This window comes from Grus americana, chromosome 8 (assembly GCF_028858705.1).
Source record: "Grus americana isolate bGruAme1 chromosome 8, bGruAme1.mat, whole genome shotgun sequence".
In the NCBI taxonomy this organism is placed as follows: Eukaryota; Metazoa; Chordata; class Aves; order Gruiformes; family Gruidae; genus Grus; species Grus americana.
Window position 1 is genome coordinate 19,626,373 of NC_072859.1, and position 20,803 is coordinate 19,647,175.

Consider the following 20,803-nt stretch of genomic DNA (forward strand, 5'->3'; position numbering starts at 1 on the left):
AACCTGGAGTGAAGAATGTAGATTTCTCTTAAATGTGATTTGTCATTGCTGACTTTCTTAGCTTGCTTTCTGAAGTCATAAAGCTAACTTTTGTCCTTGCAAGCTTACAGAGATGAGTGTTTATTCTGAACTTCTATTTTTTTTTAATTTTAAAGATTATATTCTTGATTTTCAGGTTTTGATGGACAATGCTAGCTGTCTTACAGCATGAGGCTTTTTGTTCTTTTTGGAGATTGTTAGAAAGAAAGTTCATAGACAACTAACTGTGAGGAAGACAATTTCCTGAGAATGTAAAGATGGTATGAGTAATTTAGGTTTCCAGACACTTCTCAATTCTGGGAAGTTCTAAGCACTCCTGTATTTTTTCCTGTAAATCACTGTGGGGTCAGAAAACACCGTTCCTGTTTATATATTAGTTTTTTTGCTGATAGCATATCTGACTCCGTGTAGTCAGGAAAGGGTAGGACTACTGCAGAATACAATGTTTATAGGTTTGCAGTGCATGCAGAGGTGGAAACCTGGATGAAGAATTGAGGTCCATGTACTGACTTTACAGATAAACATGGGATCAAGATGACAGAACATTCTGAGCAATTACATGCAGGCTAGGATAAGGTGAAGGCTTTGCAAGCAGTTGTAGTAAAACTTTTGATGCCAAAAGTTTCTACCTTGAGGCAGTGGGTTTATCCTCTCACTAGTGACATTAAAATGTTTAAGATTTACATTCTGAAAGTCCCACAAGTCTGTTTTTTTTTTAAATGGAAAGTTACCCCACCCCCAAAATCAGACATTTTAGAATAAGAAGTTTAGTTGACTATTATAGGCACATAAATTCTTTTGGATTTGTAGTAACAGTTAATGTAGGTTGATTTTTGTGATCTCCCAGCCTATGCTTTCTCGCTATATCTTCAAATACTCACATCTCATTGAAGTTCCTGTAAGGCTTTAATACTTTAATATTAATCTTTAAAATATTACAGGTTGTACAAATGCTTTTACTATTTAACTACGTGTTTAAATAACACTTAATTATTTATGGTATCTAGAGTCCTTTCAGATAAAAGAAAGAAAGAAACAAATCGGTGTATGGAATAGCCAACCCTAGTTTGTTTTCTTCAACTACGAAGTTCTATGCACAAAATAAATTGAATCTTTAGGGTTTAAACCACCAGCTCTAAGTAGCTCATGAGTATGCAAGCTTATATATTTGTATGTACCAAATTTGAAAATGTAGCAAATTATATGCATCAAATTCAAAACTGCTGAAAAAATGCTAAATCAATTATAATCAGAAGTAATTTTTTAATGTTTCCTGCTTCTGTCTTGCAGTTAAACAGTAAAAACATTGACACTTTGATGCAGAGGTTAAGTGAAAATGAAACACAAAATACTGTAAGTAAATTAAAATTTCTGTCTGTTTTTGTTCTGTGCTGTACATCTGAAAATGGCTACGTCATGGGATCATACAATTTCAAGTGACAGTAGCAAAGTGAGAGTATTTGTGGTTTATCATCACCAAATGGAATTTTATTTTTCCAGCTGGAATATTCATCAGCATGCATTACTGTTGCATTGTTGAGTATAGACATTAAAATAATTTCTTTGTTATATTTTTTTCATGAAGAATCTCAGGAGAAAAATACTTGAAAAGGAGAAACATGTTAAAGAACTTTCATCCACACTTCAACTTGAAAAGGTGAGTGACCAGTTCTGTTGGAATGAATGTTTTCTCCCAATGTAGTAGATTCTTATTTACAAATTTTAAATTTTGAGAAAAGCAATTATTTCAAAGATCTATGAAAGAAAGGAAAATACTGAAAGAAGTTTCCTACAGAAATGTCTTAAACACATCAAGACTGTATCCAAACCTATTAAGGATACAGTTTATCCTTAACACTGATGTCCCACGGTTCAGGCAGAGGTATACATCTAGACTAATGGCTTTTGGCTTCTCATTACATTGCAATAGTTCTGGAAAAACAATACTTACAATGAAGCAATACAGAGTAAACTAAGCAGATACTGTTCACAGTTAGTTTCTATGGCTCTTTGAGCTTTATCAGTAGGGAAAGGTAGTACTGACAGCAGAGCTAATATCATCAAAGGCTGAGAAGACCTCATTCATTCTCTGAGCTGAAGGAGGGGGCTCAGTGCAGAAACCATGGTAGGAAAAGAAGAATTGTCTGTATAAGAAGGTACTATAAAAGTTTCAAAGTTATTGTGCTGGTAGTTTAGCAATCTGTGTTACAGTACTTGTATACCTAAAGTGCGCTTTATGTGTATGCAATGCAGCGTGGTTCAGTGTTAGTGAGGGACAGAGTAGGCTTAGTTAAACCTTTAAGGGGACAGTGGTGTAGTTTGTTTTTTGTAACTCCTTGGCGTTTGTTGAGAGCCATGGTTCTTTAAGAGTTTTTCTTTGCTTAACCAAGAGAACATACCACTTGGCTGTGGGATAAACTTAGCCAGCTAATTGTAATAGAGGGGCCTGTGGGGGCGCCCACTTTCATACCTGGCGATTGGCATGTCCTTGTCTTTATCTTGAAATGAAGCAGAATGTTTTCATAGAAACATCCTTTTGCTTGAGAGTAGAAATGCTGAACAGAAAAGCCTATAAAGATTCTGAAGATCACAATGCTAGCACACCTCAGCATTGATGGCATCTGCGCAGCATGCCGTGCCCTGACTAGAAATCTATCTAACGTTGAACAATTTGGGGTGCCCAGCATCTGAAGGGATAAATGATTATCTGTGCTATCCCCTTGTTCCTTCTTATATTATCTCCAGTAAATGGTATTTTCATCAACAGCTGACGAAGCCTGAGTCTGCCTTTCTTACTGGTATCTATAACGACCACTTGCACTGGAGCATTACAATGTTCTTCTAGTCTATGCTGATAATATGACTTCTCTCTACCCGTTTTCATTATTTCTTATTTAGAACAAGCCAAAGGAATCAAGTTGCAAGAAATTTCATAGAATCATCCAACCTCAGTTCTGGTGACATAAGTTGTCTTTTCCCTTATGCATTATGTATCCACCTAAAATTAGAATTTGAATTAAATGTATCAATACTTCTAATAGCAGGTGGTGATCTTTGGTATTTAATGAAGATCAGTTCAGGTCTAATTAGTCAGACCAGAACTGAGCAGTGTGGCTTAATTTTGGTCAACCTTCTAGCTAGATGCCTTTGCTTAGCCTGAATTTCTGAGTTCATGCTTCCAGGCCTTGTTCATGGTACTTAAAGAGTCAGATTAAATGTGAGGCATCAATTATACGTACATTCTTTCAAGTCTGTGATTTCTGCTTAATGTTAATAACATCAGTAACAAGTTCCTGCTTGTGAGTATACTTCTAGAGCATGATTTATCTTTTCCAGCTTTTGAGGGCATTCAAATGTCAGTTAGAAACTATGGCAAAGTAGAAAGAATATAGATAGCATCATATAGCCTATCTCCATAGACCCATAGATTTGTGTTTATTTCTGTTAGGTCAACGTACAGAAAGAAGACCACCTGTCAAGATCAGTAAAGGCAGTACAAGCTCACCTGCAGTGTCAGATTCAAAGAAAAGAAGTGGAAAATGATGAATTAAAAGTGAAAATACAGGTCAACATATTTTTACTTGTGTTTCAGTTTATTTGAAAAGAAAAATTAGCAAAGCCTTATTGTGTTCGGAGTTTAACTCAGATGTGAGAATTAAATCTTAAAGTATCACTTGAAATTGAACTCTTGTTAAAAGAAAAATCCCAAACAGTAAAAGTCATTAGCATTTATATTTTGCACAGTCTGCCTGACCACACTATCTTAATTGCAAGGTTGGTTTTTTAGTTCTTTTCTCAACTTGTGCATACTAACAGTTCTGCTGAAGAGAAGTTAAGCACACATAGAAGCATTTCCACTCACCTTACTGTGCTATCCGGAAGATAGATACCAATCCTGAGGCAATCTCCATGAAGCCCATGGAAAGGGATAGGCAAGTCCCCAGGATGAGTTTCTGTTGTAAGATATGGGTGATGAATCACCACCTGTTTCTTTTTGTTGACTGTGAAGGAATAAACAAACCTCTTTATACTGACTACAGGAGAAACACTTAAGACTCATGCCTAAGCTCGCTTTGTTTAAGGTAGGTGAAATTATTTCCATTTTCTGCTCTAAAAAGCAAGAGGTAAATTTTGGCATTTGCATCAGTTATGGGCTTTAGAACAAGGCAAGGAAGAGGTCATGTGTCAGAGGCTGGAGCTGTATGTGGCCTCAGATTTCAGTATTTGAAACTTGTCAAGAACATAGGCATGATTGAGAAAACATCGGCCAAAAAATAATGTATTTCTAACTTCCAGACTCTTTTTAGTAGCATACATCACCTATTGATTGTATCATTTGAAGTTGTTAAGGAGCCTATAGCAACTCAATTTAAAAAAAAAGTCATGTATGTCTGTGTCTAAATACCTCATGTTTTCTTCTGAATAAAAATCGCTTTCTTGTTCTACCTAGTACAGTTGCAGAATTCCAACATCATTTTCATTAGATAAAGTAACTTGATATGTAACTGTATTTTCATTCAATCTTTATTTAAAAGTTTTGTTTGTTTGCTCTTCAGAAAGTGCTGAAGTCAGTTACTAGCTTAAATCCTGGTGATAATGTTGTTAGTATCTGGACAAAAGCTTGTGAAAGGTTAGTGTTACCTTCATGAAATTATTTCTCAATTTAAATTTACCTCAGCCACCGAATAATGCCCAAGCATTTATTCTTAGTGTGATTGTGACCTCCTGCGGTTATAACAGGGGATAACAGTTGTTTACTTATACCAACAGTTAAAGAAGTCTGTACATAGACTCAGATTTTCTATTTGCTCTGTTTATTGAAGGTATTCTCCTGGCCCCTCCCCCCGCCAAGTAGTATTTATTAAATGCCCTATAAGCATCTATATATGAAAACTGCTTCATGCATATTTGGGGGGTTTTATAACTTCATTTTTTGAAGTAGTACTTTTCCTTTTGATGAATCCCAGTACCTGAGATCATCTGTCACTTGGAAAACCACATTTTGCATTGATTGTGGGTAAGTTTGGGGGCCATTAGCAAGACCTATACTGACAGATACCCTCTCGTACGCATAATATGCGTATTTTATAGCAACTGGCAAGTAATTTCTTCAATAAGGCTGGCACATTAATGTAGTCAGTAGGTAAATGGCATGTCGTTCTGGTCTTTTTTGATGCAGAACATAATTAAGTGAAGTGTCAGACCTAGACTCAAATGTAGGAAACAAATGCATTAATCAGTCTTACAATTAGGATATTTATCAGTGACTTGAGACAAATTTATTTACGCTGCTAGCTTACTTACGTTGATGTAGTTTGGCAGAAGAATAATAAGTGATATGAATGGAACTTGCACTTGTCTTTATGAAAGTAGTTGTCTACTGGTAGCTTGGTCATGTTTTTTCATAAGCTGTAGCACCTCAAAAATAATCACATCAGATTCTCCTTGAAGCAGAGTCCAGTATTGATTTTATTGTATGCCATCATGTAGTACTTCCATATCTGGTCTCTTTTTCCATTCGTATTTAAATAACAAGTGATACGTAGATGAAAAGTACCAAAGTCCTGAAATTAGAGAGGTCAGCTTCCTGGACTGGATGGGATCAGTACACTCCCTTCATCAGGGGGATGTAAAAATCTAGTTACTCAGAAATATTAACAGCAATAGAAAAGATAATGAGAGTTGTAGAACCCAGCTCTCGTCTCGATTGCATTGTATACATTTGATAATACAATTAAATGCATTAACAATACATGTAATGCAAATGTATTTTTACATGTATTTAAATAAAAATACATTTAATGCAAATGTACTTTGTTTCCTGAGTGCTTCAAGATGAAGTACTCGGGAAATTATAGTTATTTGTCAACCTTACAATGTGTGATTTACTGGTGTGGTTTAAATTTTATCATAGCCTGTTTTAATTATCTTTAAACAATTGTCTGCTGTGGGCAAGGCAGCGCTTAATCTTTTAATTTTGCATTTTCTGCTTTACTATACATTTGACACAAAATATAACTTTCCATCAAAAATAGTTTCTTCACTAAACAATTCTGTTTCATTAATAGAGTGGGGGCATTATATGCATGGCAAAAAGTCAGAGATCTTGCAAGAGAATACTCTATTGTCATCTAATTACAGACCATATCGTAATACGTATATTCAAGAAAGACCCTAGCCTTTCCTAGCATCTTGACTTAAAAAACTCAAATCCAAGATCTTAACTTTCATATTCAAATTTCCTATGCAGTTATACTGATCTCCAGCCCTAGTTATGTGTGTGCTCACTATAGATTCAGAGCACAGACTGCTGCTACATCAGTGAATATCACTGGTAGCATCATTAACATGGTATTCTTTACAGAAATCAGTCACTAGGGATGATGAAGCCACTTTTATTTTCCTCCTCATAAATGGGTTTAAATCCATGCCATATCTTCTACATTGAAATTCTGCGTTCATTTCCAAGAGCACACAGCAATGGTTAGATTGGTGTCTTTCCCCTACTCCTGACTGCTTCTGCATCTCCTCAACCTCTTCTCTTGATCATCTTTAAAATGAGTTTCCCAATATGTGTTTTCTCTTGCCTATTGCTATACATATCTTGGCTAGCTCTTTGAATCAACCACAAGATTTGCGACACAAAGAGATTATGGAAAGAGATTATAAATGTAATTGCTATACCTGGTTATGTTATGTCACAAAATGATCTGTAAGGTATAGAATTTGAAAAGAGTTAATGTTTAATTATGCTGCAGACTCTAGAAAAGAAAATAGCAGAGTGGAAACTTCAAGTTGGTGAATACAAGCACCAGATGTTAGCCTTAAGGGAAACAAGTGAGCAAAAGAAGACTGCTCTGAAAAAAGCAATCAAGTCCCAGAAGCAGAGAGCTGAACACTTTGAAGCAGCTGTGGAAAATTTAACCTCCAGAATAAGAGAACGTGTGAGTGACTATGCTGTGAGCAGTGTCGTGCTGTATTGTTTTAAATGGAACAATTGGGTCCTTTCACCTGTGGAAAATAGGAAAAGTTGTTTGGTCATGCTGTGCTTGTAGCTCTTGTATTTTTTTGCTCCTTGGTTAAGGAAAAGGTTGCTATAAGTGATACGCAAACTGTTACTACGTTCACTGCCTTTGTTTTGTTAAAATTTAGTGAACATCTTATGCCATGAGGTTGTATGCTTCAAACTGTAGGAAGAGGAGAGTGATCAGCTTTCAGTTATGCCTCTCCTGATCTTCCTGTTAAATGTTTATGCATATATGCTGACTAATCTCAGAAATGCAGTATACTAACTGAGAATCCATGATTGGGGTTTGAGGTCTTTGTTTTCTTTATTTATCAGTGTATGACATCTCATGTTGATACTTAGCTCTCTGTTTCTAAGCTGCTTGCTCTGAACCTTTCAAAATCCATGTACAAAGCTTCTTTAATCCAAATTGTTCCTTAGATTCTTGCCCTGCATATCCCTACGGTGTGTAATTGTTCAAAAATGCGAGGTGGATCAGAACTGTGCTGAGTTGTTTATTGCCTTATTTAGATTTCCTAATAAGAGTATGTTTTCATATTCTTAGAGGTGTTGCCATCATTTTGGGCATGTCAGTATTACAGAGATATTTTTCCAGTTAGTATACTAAGAGATGGTTAATAATGGGTTTTATTTTCTTTGATCTTTGCGAGAAGACAGTAGTGGAGCTTTAAGTACACTTAGAAGTACGGAGGGATGGCAGCTAACTCCTGAATTACTGATGTTTTGTAGTCACACTGTTGTTTTCTTTCCCCATTAAAGACCTGGTGTCCTTTCAAGATGGCATGTGTTGGTTTATCATCCATGCTTCTTTGAGGGACTTTGCTTAACTTTGCTTTTCTTACCAAGCTATTATTTTTTATTCCTAAAATGTTTTGGCAGAATTTTTTTTTTGTATTAATTTACATAATTTATATGTAGCACAGATGTATTGGAGACAAATATTTTTGTTCTAAGAAACTATTTTCACTTTAAATTTTGAAATACTGTTGCATTCTACAGTTGATATACAGTGCCAGTGTTTAACTGTGTCTCTGCCTTGAATGTAAGTCTGTACTTAGACTTTAAGTTTTTAAAATGTGGGTAGTTTTGCTTATTTTCTTTTGAGACAAGAAAAATTTTATATTGCTTTGTACTAAGGAGATCTAAGCCATCTTATATTAAATAGGTCTTGTGTTTTGAAAATTTTGTAGAATTAGATGATATTCTTCAGTGGTGTCCTTTTGTTACATAATTTGTAATTCCTACATTCTCTAGGAAGTCAAACTGTCTGAGATACTGTCAGCTTCTGATGTCTGGAAAAACAAGCATGATACAGTGGTTGAAGGAAAGACAACATTAGAAATTCAAACAGAAGATCTTAGGAAGTAAGTTAAACTGTTGATTTTTTTGATTTTTTTTGGTTTTGTAGTCACACAGTCGTGATACTTAGTCATGTAGTACTCAGGTTGACAATGTAAACAAGTTTATGTATTCGCGTTTTTAAAATTCTGAGCAGAATTTAGAAGTTGGAAACTAGAAAATGTTTAAGCCTTCTCTCTGCTGCATTTCACAACTTCTTTTAAAACTTCATTCCCCCATACAAGTAAGGAACATGTTCTTTCCCCTGCATACTTCTGATTAGCCTGAACTTGCTAGAAGATACTATCCTGCTTCCTCAGACGTTTCTTATTTCAATAGATACTGCTTTCTTGGATGCATAAATGCATTCTCCCAATTTTTTTTTTCCTTTTAATAAAATAAGAACAATGAAGGAGTATTTATTAAGGTACAATTTAATTTGCATAGTGAGAGTTTTGGAAGTATTATATATGATATAGACATTCTTACCTATCTAACAAGGCAGATCACAAGCCTTTTGGCAGAACTGAAAAGAAAGGAGGAATGGAGAAGAAACTCAGATGAGGAAATTCTTGGAAAGCTAAATTCTGTTAACTCTGAAAATGAAAAGATTTACCTTGAAAATGAAAAATTAAAGGTGAGATTATTTTGAATCATTGTTGAATGGCTGTGCATTTCTGATACATTAATGAAATAACCACATTAATTCCCTTTTGGCCTTCCATCTAGAAATCCCAAACCTGTAGAATAAATTTTGCCATCCATTTTTTACAGTAACTCAAAATGAGACAATGAAAAATTATCAGTTGAAATCTATGGTAAATCTAGGAACAGAATTGTCTAATTATCTGCTTAACCAGGATGCCATTTATTTTACTGTCAGTAGCTACAAAATTGCTTAATTAGAAATTGCTATTTTATATTTGTAAAATTTTCTTTCAAATTAAAAAACTGAGTTTAGCTCAATTATTAATTTCATTTTTAAAGGGTTTGCAGGTTTGGTATTGTATTTATCATCCAAAGTAAATATTCTGATGAGCTGACAAATTAACTGTGGGCTATCATTTTTGTTTGACAGGATAAATAATTGTGTAGCCCTCTTTAATGTCTGCAGATCACTTGCTAGTGATATCATATTGTAGATTGTGTTATTTTAATAACATACTTAAAATGTTTATATTTTCCATATTTTAATCAAGGCTTCCCTTGCTACATTGGAAAACAGTACTGTTTCTGTTGAAAATGAACTGCTACATCTGCAAGAAAAGGCAAAGCTGCAGGAAAACCTTATTGAACAGTATAAAAATCAGGTGAATCGCATATTTGAAAAGTTCAAGTATGGATTTTAAGTTTTTAAACAGTTTCGAGGAAATGATAAAGATTTTATTTCTAATAAAACAATTACGTTGTGTTGACTGTCATACTGTCGTAACATTGAGGATGATAGGAGAGAGTGCCATTACAAACCATATCCAAAGATAGTCTCCACAATATTACATAATACACATAATCCTTACTGAATTGCGTGAAGCTCGGTTGAAGCTCATTGAAGCCAACAGAACTAATTACATACTTGCTTAGAAAAGATTTGCTTCCTAAAAAGCAAGTTGGCAACCCAGTAAACTATGTTTAAAAAGTAAAATTTGAGTCTGATGTCTTCACTGGGCATATCCAATGGTATTTACTTCTCCTTGGTCATTTCTGTATTGCCACATTCTTAAGAACGGTAAAACAGCACTCAAGTACTGTTATAAGAGCTTTTTTCTTTGCATTGGTAGCTCCACATCGAAAATACCATTAAAACATATAAATCAGGCTTAAAATGAGCTTTTTATCAATTCCTTTTTGTGTTTGGCTTACAAATAAGGAATTTTAGAGCACTGACTCAAAGTTGTATATATTTCTGCTATAGTATAGACACTGTTTCACTGACAGTCGTGACTTACCTATTTTTAATTTTTTTTTTTTTAAATTATTGATAAGAGGAAAGACTTGATACTAACTCTAAGTACAACCAGTGTGCCCTGTCTGTGGGACACTTCCCCACAATTAAAGTTGTTGATGGGAGATGTAGTTCCAGGGAACAGCCAACCTTAAGAAGTGAGTGGGATGGAATTCCCTAGCCTGTAGCTGTGGCGATTCCACATGGGAACTGTTGTTGGTGATACTTGTTATCTGGGGAGAGAAGGATAAGTCATGCTGGCTGCTTCTGTAGTACAAGTGTAGCTCGTTCTCCATTGTTGAAAATAAAATGTTGATACCAGAGTGCTCTTTACGTGGTTACTCTTTTATATTTGGTGTAGTGAGTAGGATAATGAAAAGAAGTAACTTCATATAATGACAAATATTGAGATTCTATTTAGAAATCAAAGGTTTCACTTTATGCTTCATACTAATGATTCTCTTTTATATATTTAAAAGAAACACATTGAAAATGTATGTGAAAATTATATTGTGTCCTAGGTACAAAAATTACAAACTGCAGTAGAAGAATTGAAATCCAGATATGAAACAGTCTTAAATGAAAACAAAAGAATAACAGAAAGCAAATGCTTAGAAGTAGATAAGGTAAGTTTTGCAGTAATAAAGCATGTTTCCACTTATTAGAAGCCACAAGGTACTGGCTCTTTTGCTTTTTTCTTTGTCCATCTATAAAATTGTTTTTAAATTCATTGAATGCTTTACTGACTCTTACTTGTGAGGGAGTGGTTTTTTGGATGCTATGCAATTGCAAACAGGTGAGAAATGGTTCCTAGAATAATGACTTAGGAGTTGGGCTGCTATTTTAGAATTTAAGAATTCATTTTATGACTTTTAAAAATGTGATTTTGTCATTGATGGTTTTAAAACCAGACCTCTTGACAGAACAGCTGTGAAAGTTGCATAGGGAAGCAAACCTACTGTAAGACTGCTTTATAGTGTAAGTTGATTGTTTTAACTAGCACTTAGAGAATCTATACAGAGATGAGTTTCAAGTTTTTTCAGCAGATGGAGCCAAGTACATTCTTAAACATCAGAAAACAATACAAAATTGGTAGGAAAATCACTTTCTTCAGTTTCACTGCTCATCAAAACACATATTCTTTTAAGTGATGAAGCTGAGGCAGGGACAGGTTTTGCATTGCCTGCTATGTTCTATTTTACAGAACAGAATTAGTCCTCACAGAGAAGTGTCTCAGATATTCATTTTATTTTGTACTACCTTTATTTTTCAATGAGTCAATTTCAGAGGATCAGAAAAATTTCTCCATTTTACATAATATTAGCACAGCATTGTGTATGGCTTCAGGTGGCATTAGGTGTTGCCCTCTTTTCAAATGCAGCAATAGTTGTACGGTCAGAACCTTTCCTATAAACTGCTTAGTGTGTCTCTATGCCATCTCCCAAAATATATTGCAGTAAAAGTAAAATCAAAATTTGGGTATTGCATGATGAACTGCTAACAGTTGCATAATTTTGTAAATGTTCATTGTGAGTGTTTCTGAGTCTTTAATGAAATGTAGTCAGAGATAGAAATTTCTCCAATGGTGAACTTGTAAAGTTGTCTGTATTTTTATAAAATAGGTGACATTCTGCAACTTGTGTAGCATTTCAGATTTATTACTTATATGGAAAGCCATTAAGTATTACAACAATTAATTTATGGTTTTACACAGACATTTTTCTCCTGTGATGCTACGATGCAGGTGAGGGACAAAACAGAGGCTGAGTTAAAGGAGTTAGAACATGTTTGTGACTTGCTGAAAGCAGCTGAGGAAAAGCAGCAAGGATATCAGGAAAAGCTTATGTCCTGGGAAAGGATCCATGCACAGAAATGCAAAACCCTTAGGGAGTTGCAGGTTCAGGTGCTTAGAACATGTTGATTTTTAAAGATAAATGAGAAAATTATGTATAAGAAAGTCTCTGGAACATTTTTTTCCTATTAGTGTGTGTGACAGTTGTGCAGTTTCCTTTATTATTTGCTTCATAAATCAAAAGCTCCTTCTGTAGAAATAGCACAATGCAAATAAAACTATTGCCAACTATTTATATGAATTCAGTATATGACAAGACTAGTTACTTTTATTTACTTTTAGATTCTGTATCTTTTAAGTGAGTATATTCTTGATTCTTTTGAATACTTATGTCCTAAGACATGCTGCAGTATTCTTCCCTGGAAATACATGTGCAAGTCTAATTATTGTTTGTATCTAGTGGAATAATTTAATTCTGCATTCATTTTGGTTTTAATGACTAATTTATAAACCAGACAATATTTTCTCAGATAAATAGTCATAAATTCTATTGTTGATGATGTATAACTTTAATATTTCAATGATTACATTGTATTGGTTGATAAAAAAAATTTTTTAAAATATGTTTTAATAGGATCATTTCTATTTTTAGCAAGATTTTAGCACTACTGCTTGTATTTTCTCTTAAGCCTAAATATGACTATTCTTCAGCTTTTTTTTGGTCATCAATTTCAATGGCAGGGCTAAGTTTGGGGGGTTTTGTTGTTCTTTTGTTTCTTTTTAAAAAAAAACCCACGTGTTTTTCAGTTAGAAGAGAATACTCTGCTAGAACAGTGAGTCTCTGTGCCCCTATAGACTTTATATGCTTATAAAAAATAGCTCTTGATTTTGTCTTAAATTTCTTCTCAAGATGATCTCTACAGCATGAAATTTTGTTCTTGTTTGTATCATTTTAAATACTCCTTCCAGGAATGCTAATAAGCTCATAAATCCATCTTTGCTTAGCAAAGTATTTAAGCAACAATTAATTTTGAAGTGCATATATAAAATGATATATGTAATGTTACTCTAACTACATGTTTTCCTGAATAAACGCAAAAAACCTCTTAAGTCTAATTAAGTAATTGGGAGTATAATCGCTAGTCTGGTGGAACAACAGTTAAATTTCAGCATTAAAATATGCTGAAATAAATTGCGTCCTTTAGAGAGTTTCACCCTTGATCTTATGATCAGAGTTTAGGAAAATTCCTTTTCAAATAACTGGACCGTGTGCAGAAACCCTTGTCTGGGTTCAGCTGGACCAGGACATCGGTTTACTGCCCCTCTGCTGGAGGTTTCTGCTACTACCAGTCTTCTAGCTGGACAGCCTGTAATTCACAGAAGCAAAATCAGCCAGATGAGCTCAAACTACTGGATAGAACTGCCTGAGAGAGTCCCGTGAATGGTGGAGGTTACCTCTTAAATAATGGTGCCAGCAGGCTGGTGATGTGGCTGTTAGCTATTGCTAATCTGCTGTTGATGGATGGTAGTAAGGGCAATAATCTCACTGGTACTCTTACGAGATTTAAAAGAAAACGTATAACAGTTTGTCAGTCTGGATGCTGAAGAGGTGAAGACAGTTTGGGTCATTTTCTTTTTTTCTTTTTATGAACTTGATTGTCTTTTTTGATATTCACTACTTTCTGAAATTCTTTGCAATGCTACGCTGTTCTTCTGTGATATCTGTATATATATGCATTATTATTTTTGTGCTTCCTGTGACTACAGTGTGAGGGACCTTATTTTTGCTGGAATCTAAATCTTGAGTTGAGGTTCACAAGGAGGTAGACCTGGCCGACTCCTAATACACAAGGCTGCATAAGCAGCATATGGATTTTGTTAGGACTTCACTTTGCTACAGAGCAGGTTTTCAGTCTTAAAGTGTTCACGCAAACTTTTAGTCTGCTACTTTGGCTGTATTTTCTTTGTTTTAAATACAGGATAATGTTTACTTGAATATAATATAGTGTTTACCTGAGATCACAGTTAAATTACTTGATTGGATTTTAATTGGGAAGCTTACTTTACTCTGTAATATCCTGTACATAGGTCTCTTCAGCTAGAAACGAATTGTCATTTTCACAAGAGGAAGACAGTGTAAATTCCATGGGCAGTCATTCCTCAGAAGAAGAAAACAGTAAGATTCAGAAGAAATACGAAGACCTTAAATGGTAACTTTTAAAAAATCTGACTGCAATTAATTCCTACACTTTCGTGCTATAGCGAATTATAATGCATTAATCTGTTTTGCGTAAAGGCAATTAGAAAAGTTGGAATTTCGAAATGAAGAACTTGCTTGTCAGCTGAAAAAAGAAGATGAGAGTCTTCAGTGCAGTAAATTGCAGCTTGAAGAGAAAATTGCAGAATATAATGGATTAACCAGACAACTGGAATTTGCCTTGGAAGAAGGGAGAAAAATGGTATTGATAATTTAATACATCTCTTAATCTTGTTTGCCATTTTCTATTTTAAAATAGCATTAAGCCCAAATGTGTTTAAGAAAAGATGGGACAAGATTATTTTGCATGTAGGGAGCAATACTGAAAAGTTACTGGGAATTCTGCATGGTTAAATATGAATTGCACAATTCAGCTTCTTTGTGGAATTCAGATCCTATTGTAATGACAAAGTTCAGTGGACCAACATTTCACTATCATTTTTTGGTGACAAATCAATATGCTTTAACTACCTAATATTAAATCCCACAGATATGGCAAAATGTTTTAGAGGAAGGCACTGCACAATTTCAGTATTAAGCAGAGATTTGTTATTTGTAGAAAGGAAGCAAACAGTAAATCAAATGGAAGAGGAAATGCAGGAATTTAGATTGGCGTGAGTTATATTAGTTTAATCAGAAAATTTGTATGAAGTTGTAATTTCTGTCTCGAATTAATCATGTTGAAATAAACTATCTGAATTTTCTCAATGCTGTCTGAGGATATTGATTTGGTTTTGAAAAAACAATGTTTGGCTTAATTTACAAATGAGATACAAAAGTGTTTCTGTCCCAATAATATTACATTTTTTTCCAAATTGAAACTTCTTTCAAATTTAGCCGGAATATTTCCCAGGTTTGTTTAGTTTCTGTGTATGGGAAATAACGAAAGTATTAGATCACAGAATAGGAAATAGGAAATAGAGCTATTAATGCCAAGGTATAAGAAAATAACTTGGTTTGGGCTTTAAGTGAAAGTAAATATGCATCATTTCTCTCTCATTACTATTACAGGTGGCTGAAGAACTAGAAAAAATGTCACACAGAGAACAAGCTCTTCAGACAAAAATGCTCATTCTTGAAACTGAAGTGAGAGAGAAACAAGAAGAGAAAGAACAACTCCTCTGCATATTTCACCGTGTGAGTAAATAATACTGTTTATGACTTAAGAAATTACTTACCACATCACCGTTTACATGAAATTCCTTTTACTGCAAACCACACTTTTAATACAATTGATACATGCTTCAGGGAACAGCAAATTAATTCAACTTGACGATATGCTTTGTATATTGACATTTCTAATACGTGTAACAGATGCCCAGTCTATCTTACTAAATCACTGGAATAAGATTGAGTTTACATCTCATATTCAATCCAATTTTCCCAGCAAGGCAAAAATGAAAAAAGTTTTGACTGAGATTAATCATGTTCAGTAAGCATACCTACATTTGAATAAATACGTAACAGTTCCATAACAACATAGTGGTATCTTTTTTTTTTTTTTTCTTGAGTTGATCCACAAATCTGATTTTACTGGAATTTGTGAAAAAGCTTCAGCTTATATACCAGTGTTGCACATAAATGCAGTTAGTAACAAAAGAGATATTCTGATATTTCAAAGTGTCAAGCCTTTAGATGCCCAAATTTAGATATGCTGATACTTACCTATTCAGTTGAGCCACAGTCTAAGAAGGTATTTTGGATGAGTAATATTCTCTGAGAACAAACAAAAAAAAAGTCTGATTTATTGTTTTAGCTAATCCAGAAAATTTCAGCACATTTTCTATTAATAAAATGTCAGACATATCTGAATTCCCTACACTAGTGATGGCATATAATTTGCTGTACTCGAAGTTTTGATACAGTTAGAGATTTGTCCTGTGATCAGTGATAATAAGCTACAAAGCTATTTAAAATAAATATGAAGAAACTGGAAAGGTTTAGTGTCACTATCTTAGACTCTCAAAAACAATATTCTGACTTGAAGTATTCAAGATTAAAATCAAGCCAACCTAAATGCAAATTCTATTCAAGAATCAAAGACGACATCAGAGATATGGTTCTGAATTCAGTATGCTTTTATTTTTATCTGTACAAAATGTAACTTAATGTCTGCATAGTTCTATTTTAAAATTATTTAAATTTGCTATTTTCTATCAAATTGCCAGCATATTTTAATTTATAAATAATTGCTTGTTAGTTTTAAATCCTCCAACCAATGGCTAAAGGCAAAGAAACTCTGAGAATCAGCAGTCTCAGATAATAAGAATTCATGTCACGTGGCCAGAACACTCCCATTTATCCTTCTGTGTCAGAAATAAAGTATATTTTCAAATGGTTTCCATTTTAAACTTAGAGTTGAAATATAAATGTGAAAGGGATGTATGTCGGAGAGCAGAACTGTTCTAAATTAATTCCTTGCTTTTTATTCCAATTACATTTACATATAACTGAGAATGCATTATGGAAAATGATAAAATGGTCTTAGTCCTGTTGTTGTAGTGAAACTGGAAACAAGATACAATGGTGAAGTTAACGTTATTCAGTTATTCCTTCTAACCTGACCAATTTTTTCTAAGGCTAGATTTAAATCTGGAAACTATAATTCTATTTTTTGAAGTTGAATTTATTTTAACCAACTAGCATCTGAAATCTGTAACAGACATAAAAGGAAATACCTGAATATCTGTAGTATTTATATAATAAATGATCTATGATGTGCATCAGGTATGGAACTAATGAGCAGGTAATGTTGCTATCAATCATCTTTTTTAAATATGGAACAATAGGCATCAAAAATCATGTTGCATCAGAGATCAATAACAGATGTTTCCTTGAAAAATCAAGATGAGAGTGTTAAGTCCATAACAGATTTAAGATGCTAGATATCTTTCATGATAAAAATTCAGAAGATTAGTTTTTATGTTCCCAGGCCTTTTTTGGATTATAAATCTATTCAAACATGTTCAGTTTGGTCCTGACTGAACATAAAAATCTTCAATATTTTGAGGTCCTTTTGAGAACCCTCATTTTTATGGAGATTCTGAAAACTTTTATGGGTAAATAAGTCTTATAAAAATTAGGTACTAGTTGTCTTGCAGTGTTATTTTGATTGATTTGTATTTTATTGCTAAGTTGCATTGCATTTCTCTTTTTTTTCTTTAGAATGAAAAGCACCGTGAAGTATGTTTGAAAGAGCTGGAGAACAGCCTGCAGAAGTCAGAGAACAAGACCCAGAGCATCCAGAATTATGTGCAGTTTTTGAAAGCTTCATACGTAACAATGTTTGGTTGAATTCTTTAATTTAATTTATTTCAATAATAAACTTTTCAAGATTTAGTGAAGTCTTGTTGTAGGCAAGGCTGTTGAGGCTTTATAGTATTTTGCAGGACTGAGTACTATAATGTTAATTCTTCCCTAGGAAAACTTCTGTAGTAGGCAGGGAAAAGCAGGTCAATCATTACTGTATATCCTACTGGCTGGTCACATATGGAAAATTTACCTGGTATTACTGATATAAAGAGTTGTATTATTCATGGAACAGAAGTGAAAAAAGAAGACTGTGTGGCAGTAGGGACAGTTGTAAATTGGTCTGTGAATTTACCATGCGTTAAGGCTTGTGATGTAAAATATTACATGTGGCCTTTTAGTCCATGGTAAACGCAGATGATCACAGGTTACCTTTCAGTTCCCGTGGGGGAGGAGAACACCCATGGACTGTTTGCATAGTGATTTGCATATTTTGATTATTAATAATTATATAATATTTAGCAGACATTATGCTTCTGTTACTGTAGAAATCTAGTTGCGCAAGATAATGATATCTATCCTATTAAGACAAGCAAGAATTTCATGAGCATTAGGTTCCCCTCCTGCCTTCCTCCTGTAGCTTAGCACCAGCACAGCACGCACTGCTGCACCGCACAGAATGGTGGCCACTGCGAGGCTGTCCCATCCAGCCTTTTCTCCCTGCGTCCTGTTATGATCAGGAGTATACTACAGTAATATTTTACAAATATAAGTAGGAAAGTATTTTAAATATAATTTAAGCTCTGAATGTGTTGATAGGCCCTTTCACGGTGACACAGCTCCAGTAAGGTATTTAAGTGTTTATCTGTGCTTGAGTACAGGAGCTGCTGTTCACTGAAGTGAGTAAGACTGACTTATACCTCAGGTTAAACACATGTAAATGCTCAGCTGACACAGGGCTAATAGAAAAAACAATTCCAGCTGAGAAAGTAATTGTTTTTATAGATATATGCTTATAGAATTGTGATATGTTTTTTGAAAAGTGGCACATTCAGATAAGTTAAATATATGTAATTTATAATTTAGTGTATTTAAATAATATATATATTTTAACTGAAAATATAAGTTGGTTCACACACAGACAACACCTCTTTGTTAAATGTATTTCATTGTTATTTATAATGTGTAGAATGTTGATGTTCTTTTTTCTTTTTTTCCAAATGCTTATCCATCCTAACAAATATTGATACATGATAATGATCTGCTTGTGTGCACTTTTAAAAAATAATTATGATTTCTTATATATGACATGTTACTAGCACATATTTCTGTTTTATTTTTTGAGGGTTTTGCATCACACACATACACTTACAACCATATTTGTATTAATTTAATTCTGTTTGTGCTACTTATAAAATATCAAAACCTTTTGAAAGATCTGGGATTATTGAAATTGCTGACAGCTTCAGGTACCTCTTTACTGCTGAATGTCTACAAACAATAAATTTTGGATATGTAAAAGTATATGTGACTTGATTCAGCTTAGAAAATTAGAAATTTGTATTTTTGTATTTGAAATTTTGTATTTGTTCTTTTTTTCAACCCATCGTTTCCTTTCTATTAATCTAGACTTTCTTTCCTTTTCTTCATGTTTAAGCACTGGAATATACATTTTTGATCTTTGAGGTCTTAGAAATCTCTTAAAAACGAAGACAGCATTTTCCAAATTCTTTTATGGCTCTCCATTACTGATTTTCTTTTCTTTTTTTTTTTTTTTAATGGTAGAAATAGTCACAAAAATCACTTATTTTTTCTCAGTTGCATTTGGGAACTGGTGTTAGCTGATTATGTTATTTGCATTTTAAATTTTGTTAGCTGACTTAGAGACAGGAGTTGCTGTGGATTTTAATAATGAAATTATTTTTCTAACTACCTAAGGATTTTCCATTTACTCTAGATTGCTGTTTGTATTTTTAGTAATGGTGTAAAATAGAGCTGAAGTAGTTCTTGCCTTGTTCATTTTACAACATAGAAAACGGTGTGTCATGCTGCAGAATTCTTGGATACAGGTATACTGAATTGACTGTATTTTGGGATTCTAATATTTTTCTTTAAAGGAATTTATTTTTACTGTCTGCATGACATAGTGAAGTGACACTCAGTTTTCTAGGAAGAAACAGATTAATTATGCTTGCTTTCCTGGGAGTTTTCATCTCTGGATGATTTTAGAAGCCCTTGATAATGATGCTGTTACCAGCATCTCGCCTCTTGGCCTTCTTTCAAATGAGATTTTGATTTAGCATTTCCCCCAAAAAATGCTTAATACGCTGCTGCAGTTTTCAAATACAGACAGTAAGAGGGAACAGCTTACTGCTGCAAATACGTACAGAAAAACTACCAAAACAAGAGTTTTGTGTCGTACGTGCTTTGTGATTGTTTTCCATTTTCATTCACAGGACCCTTAGCAAGCAGGAAGATTTCTCTGCTGCTACTCAGAACGCCCTTGGCCAGAAAAGCAGTAGAAATCAGAGATTCTGTGTAGAAGTTTGACCATATTTTCAATGATGAGCTCACCTAGTGAAGATTTAAATAGGTTTAAGCTGGGTAAGAACACTAGTATTCTCTATCCAACTGTATTTAGATTTCCCAGTAAGAAGGTATTTTTACCATAACCTTACTAAGGTACATAGTCGAATATTGTGTATGTGTTGCAGAATTTTATGGTTTTGCTAAGATTGTTGTGGTGATTTTTCCCCACAGGTTGATTCAGTATGATCCAAGGCACATAAGAGAGCCCACAGCTGAACTGATGCTGGTGTTCTTTGTGTAAAGCAAATCAAAGCCACCTGTGATGTTACTATTTTCTCCCAATAGCTGTAGCTGGTGAATTTCCATATCCAATCAGAATTTCCGAGCTTTAATTAGGTTAAATTGTAAGCATGTATAGTCCCGAAATTGGCAGACCTTAAAGAGTTGACCTGAACTCCCTATTCCTGCAATTCTTTATCTGTGATAAAATGGACAGTAACACATCAGTGCCTTGTTTCTTGCTGGTTTTAAGAAAGAAAGGATTTGAAGTAGAAGATCATTATCTTATCGTATGTTTTAGATTTGTTGATGTGTGGGAACACAGAATTTAAAGCAGAAGCATAAGTCTTA

The 20,803-nt window shown here is 34.0% G+C and overlaps 1 protein-coding gene across 10 annotated transcripts in view; it reads left to right on the forward strand.

The window, feature by feature from the left end:
* ODF2L (outer dense fiber of sperm tails 2 like) overlaps positions 1 to 19,178 on the forward strand; it is a 59,611-nt gene extending 40,433 nt beyond the window's left edge. For all 10 annotated transcript variants that reach the window (XM_054833861.1, XM_054833863.1, XM_054833860.1 and 7 more), the window contains 12 exons: positions 1,330 to 1,392; positions 1,625 to 1,696; positions 3,488 to 3,604; positions 6,798 to 6,983; positions 8,321 to 8,430; positions 8,906 to 9,041; positions 9,604 to 9,714; positions 10,868 to 10,972; positions 14,227 to 14,348; positions 14,435 to 14,597; positions 15,407 to 15,532; positions 17,561 to 19,178. In XM_054833861.1, the coding sequence (XP_054689836.1) occupies positions 1,330 to 1,392; positions 1,625 to 1,696; positions 3,488 to 3,604; positions 6,798 to 6,983; positions 8,321 to 8,430; positions 8,906 to 9,041; positions 9,604 to 9,714; positions 10,868 to 10,972; positions 14,227 to 14,348; positions 14,435 to 14,597; positions 15,407 to 15,532; positions 17,561 to 17,689 (1,440 nt within the window). In that variant the 3' untranslated portion in view covers positions 17,690 to 19,178. The remainder of the gene's footprint in view (positions 1 to 1,329; positions 1,393 to 1,624; positions 1,697 to 3,487; positions 3,605 to 6,797; positions 6,984 to 8,320; positions 8,431 to 8,905; positions 9,042 to 9,603; positions 9,715 to 10,867; positions 10,973 to 14,226; positions 14,349 to 14,434; positions 14,598 to 15,406; positions 15,533 to 17,560) is intronic.
* The last annotated feature ends 1,625 nt before the right edge of the window (positions 19,179 to 20,803 follow it).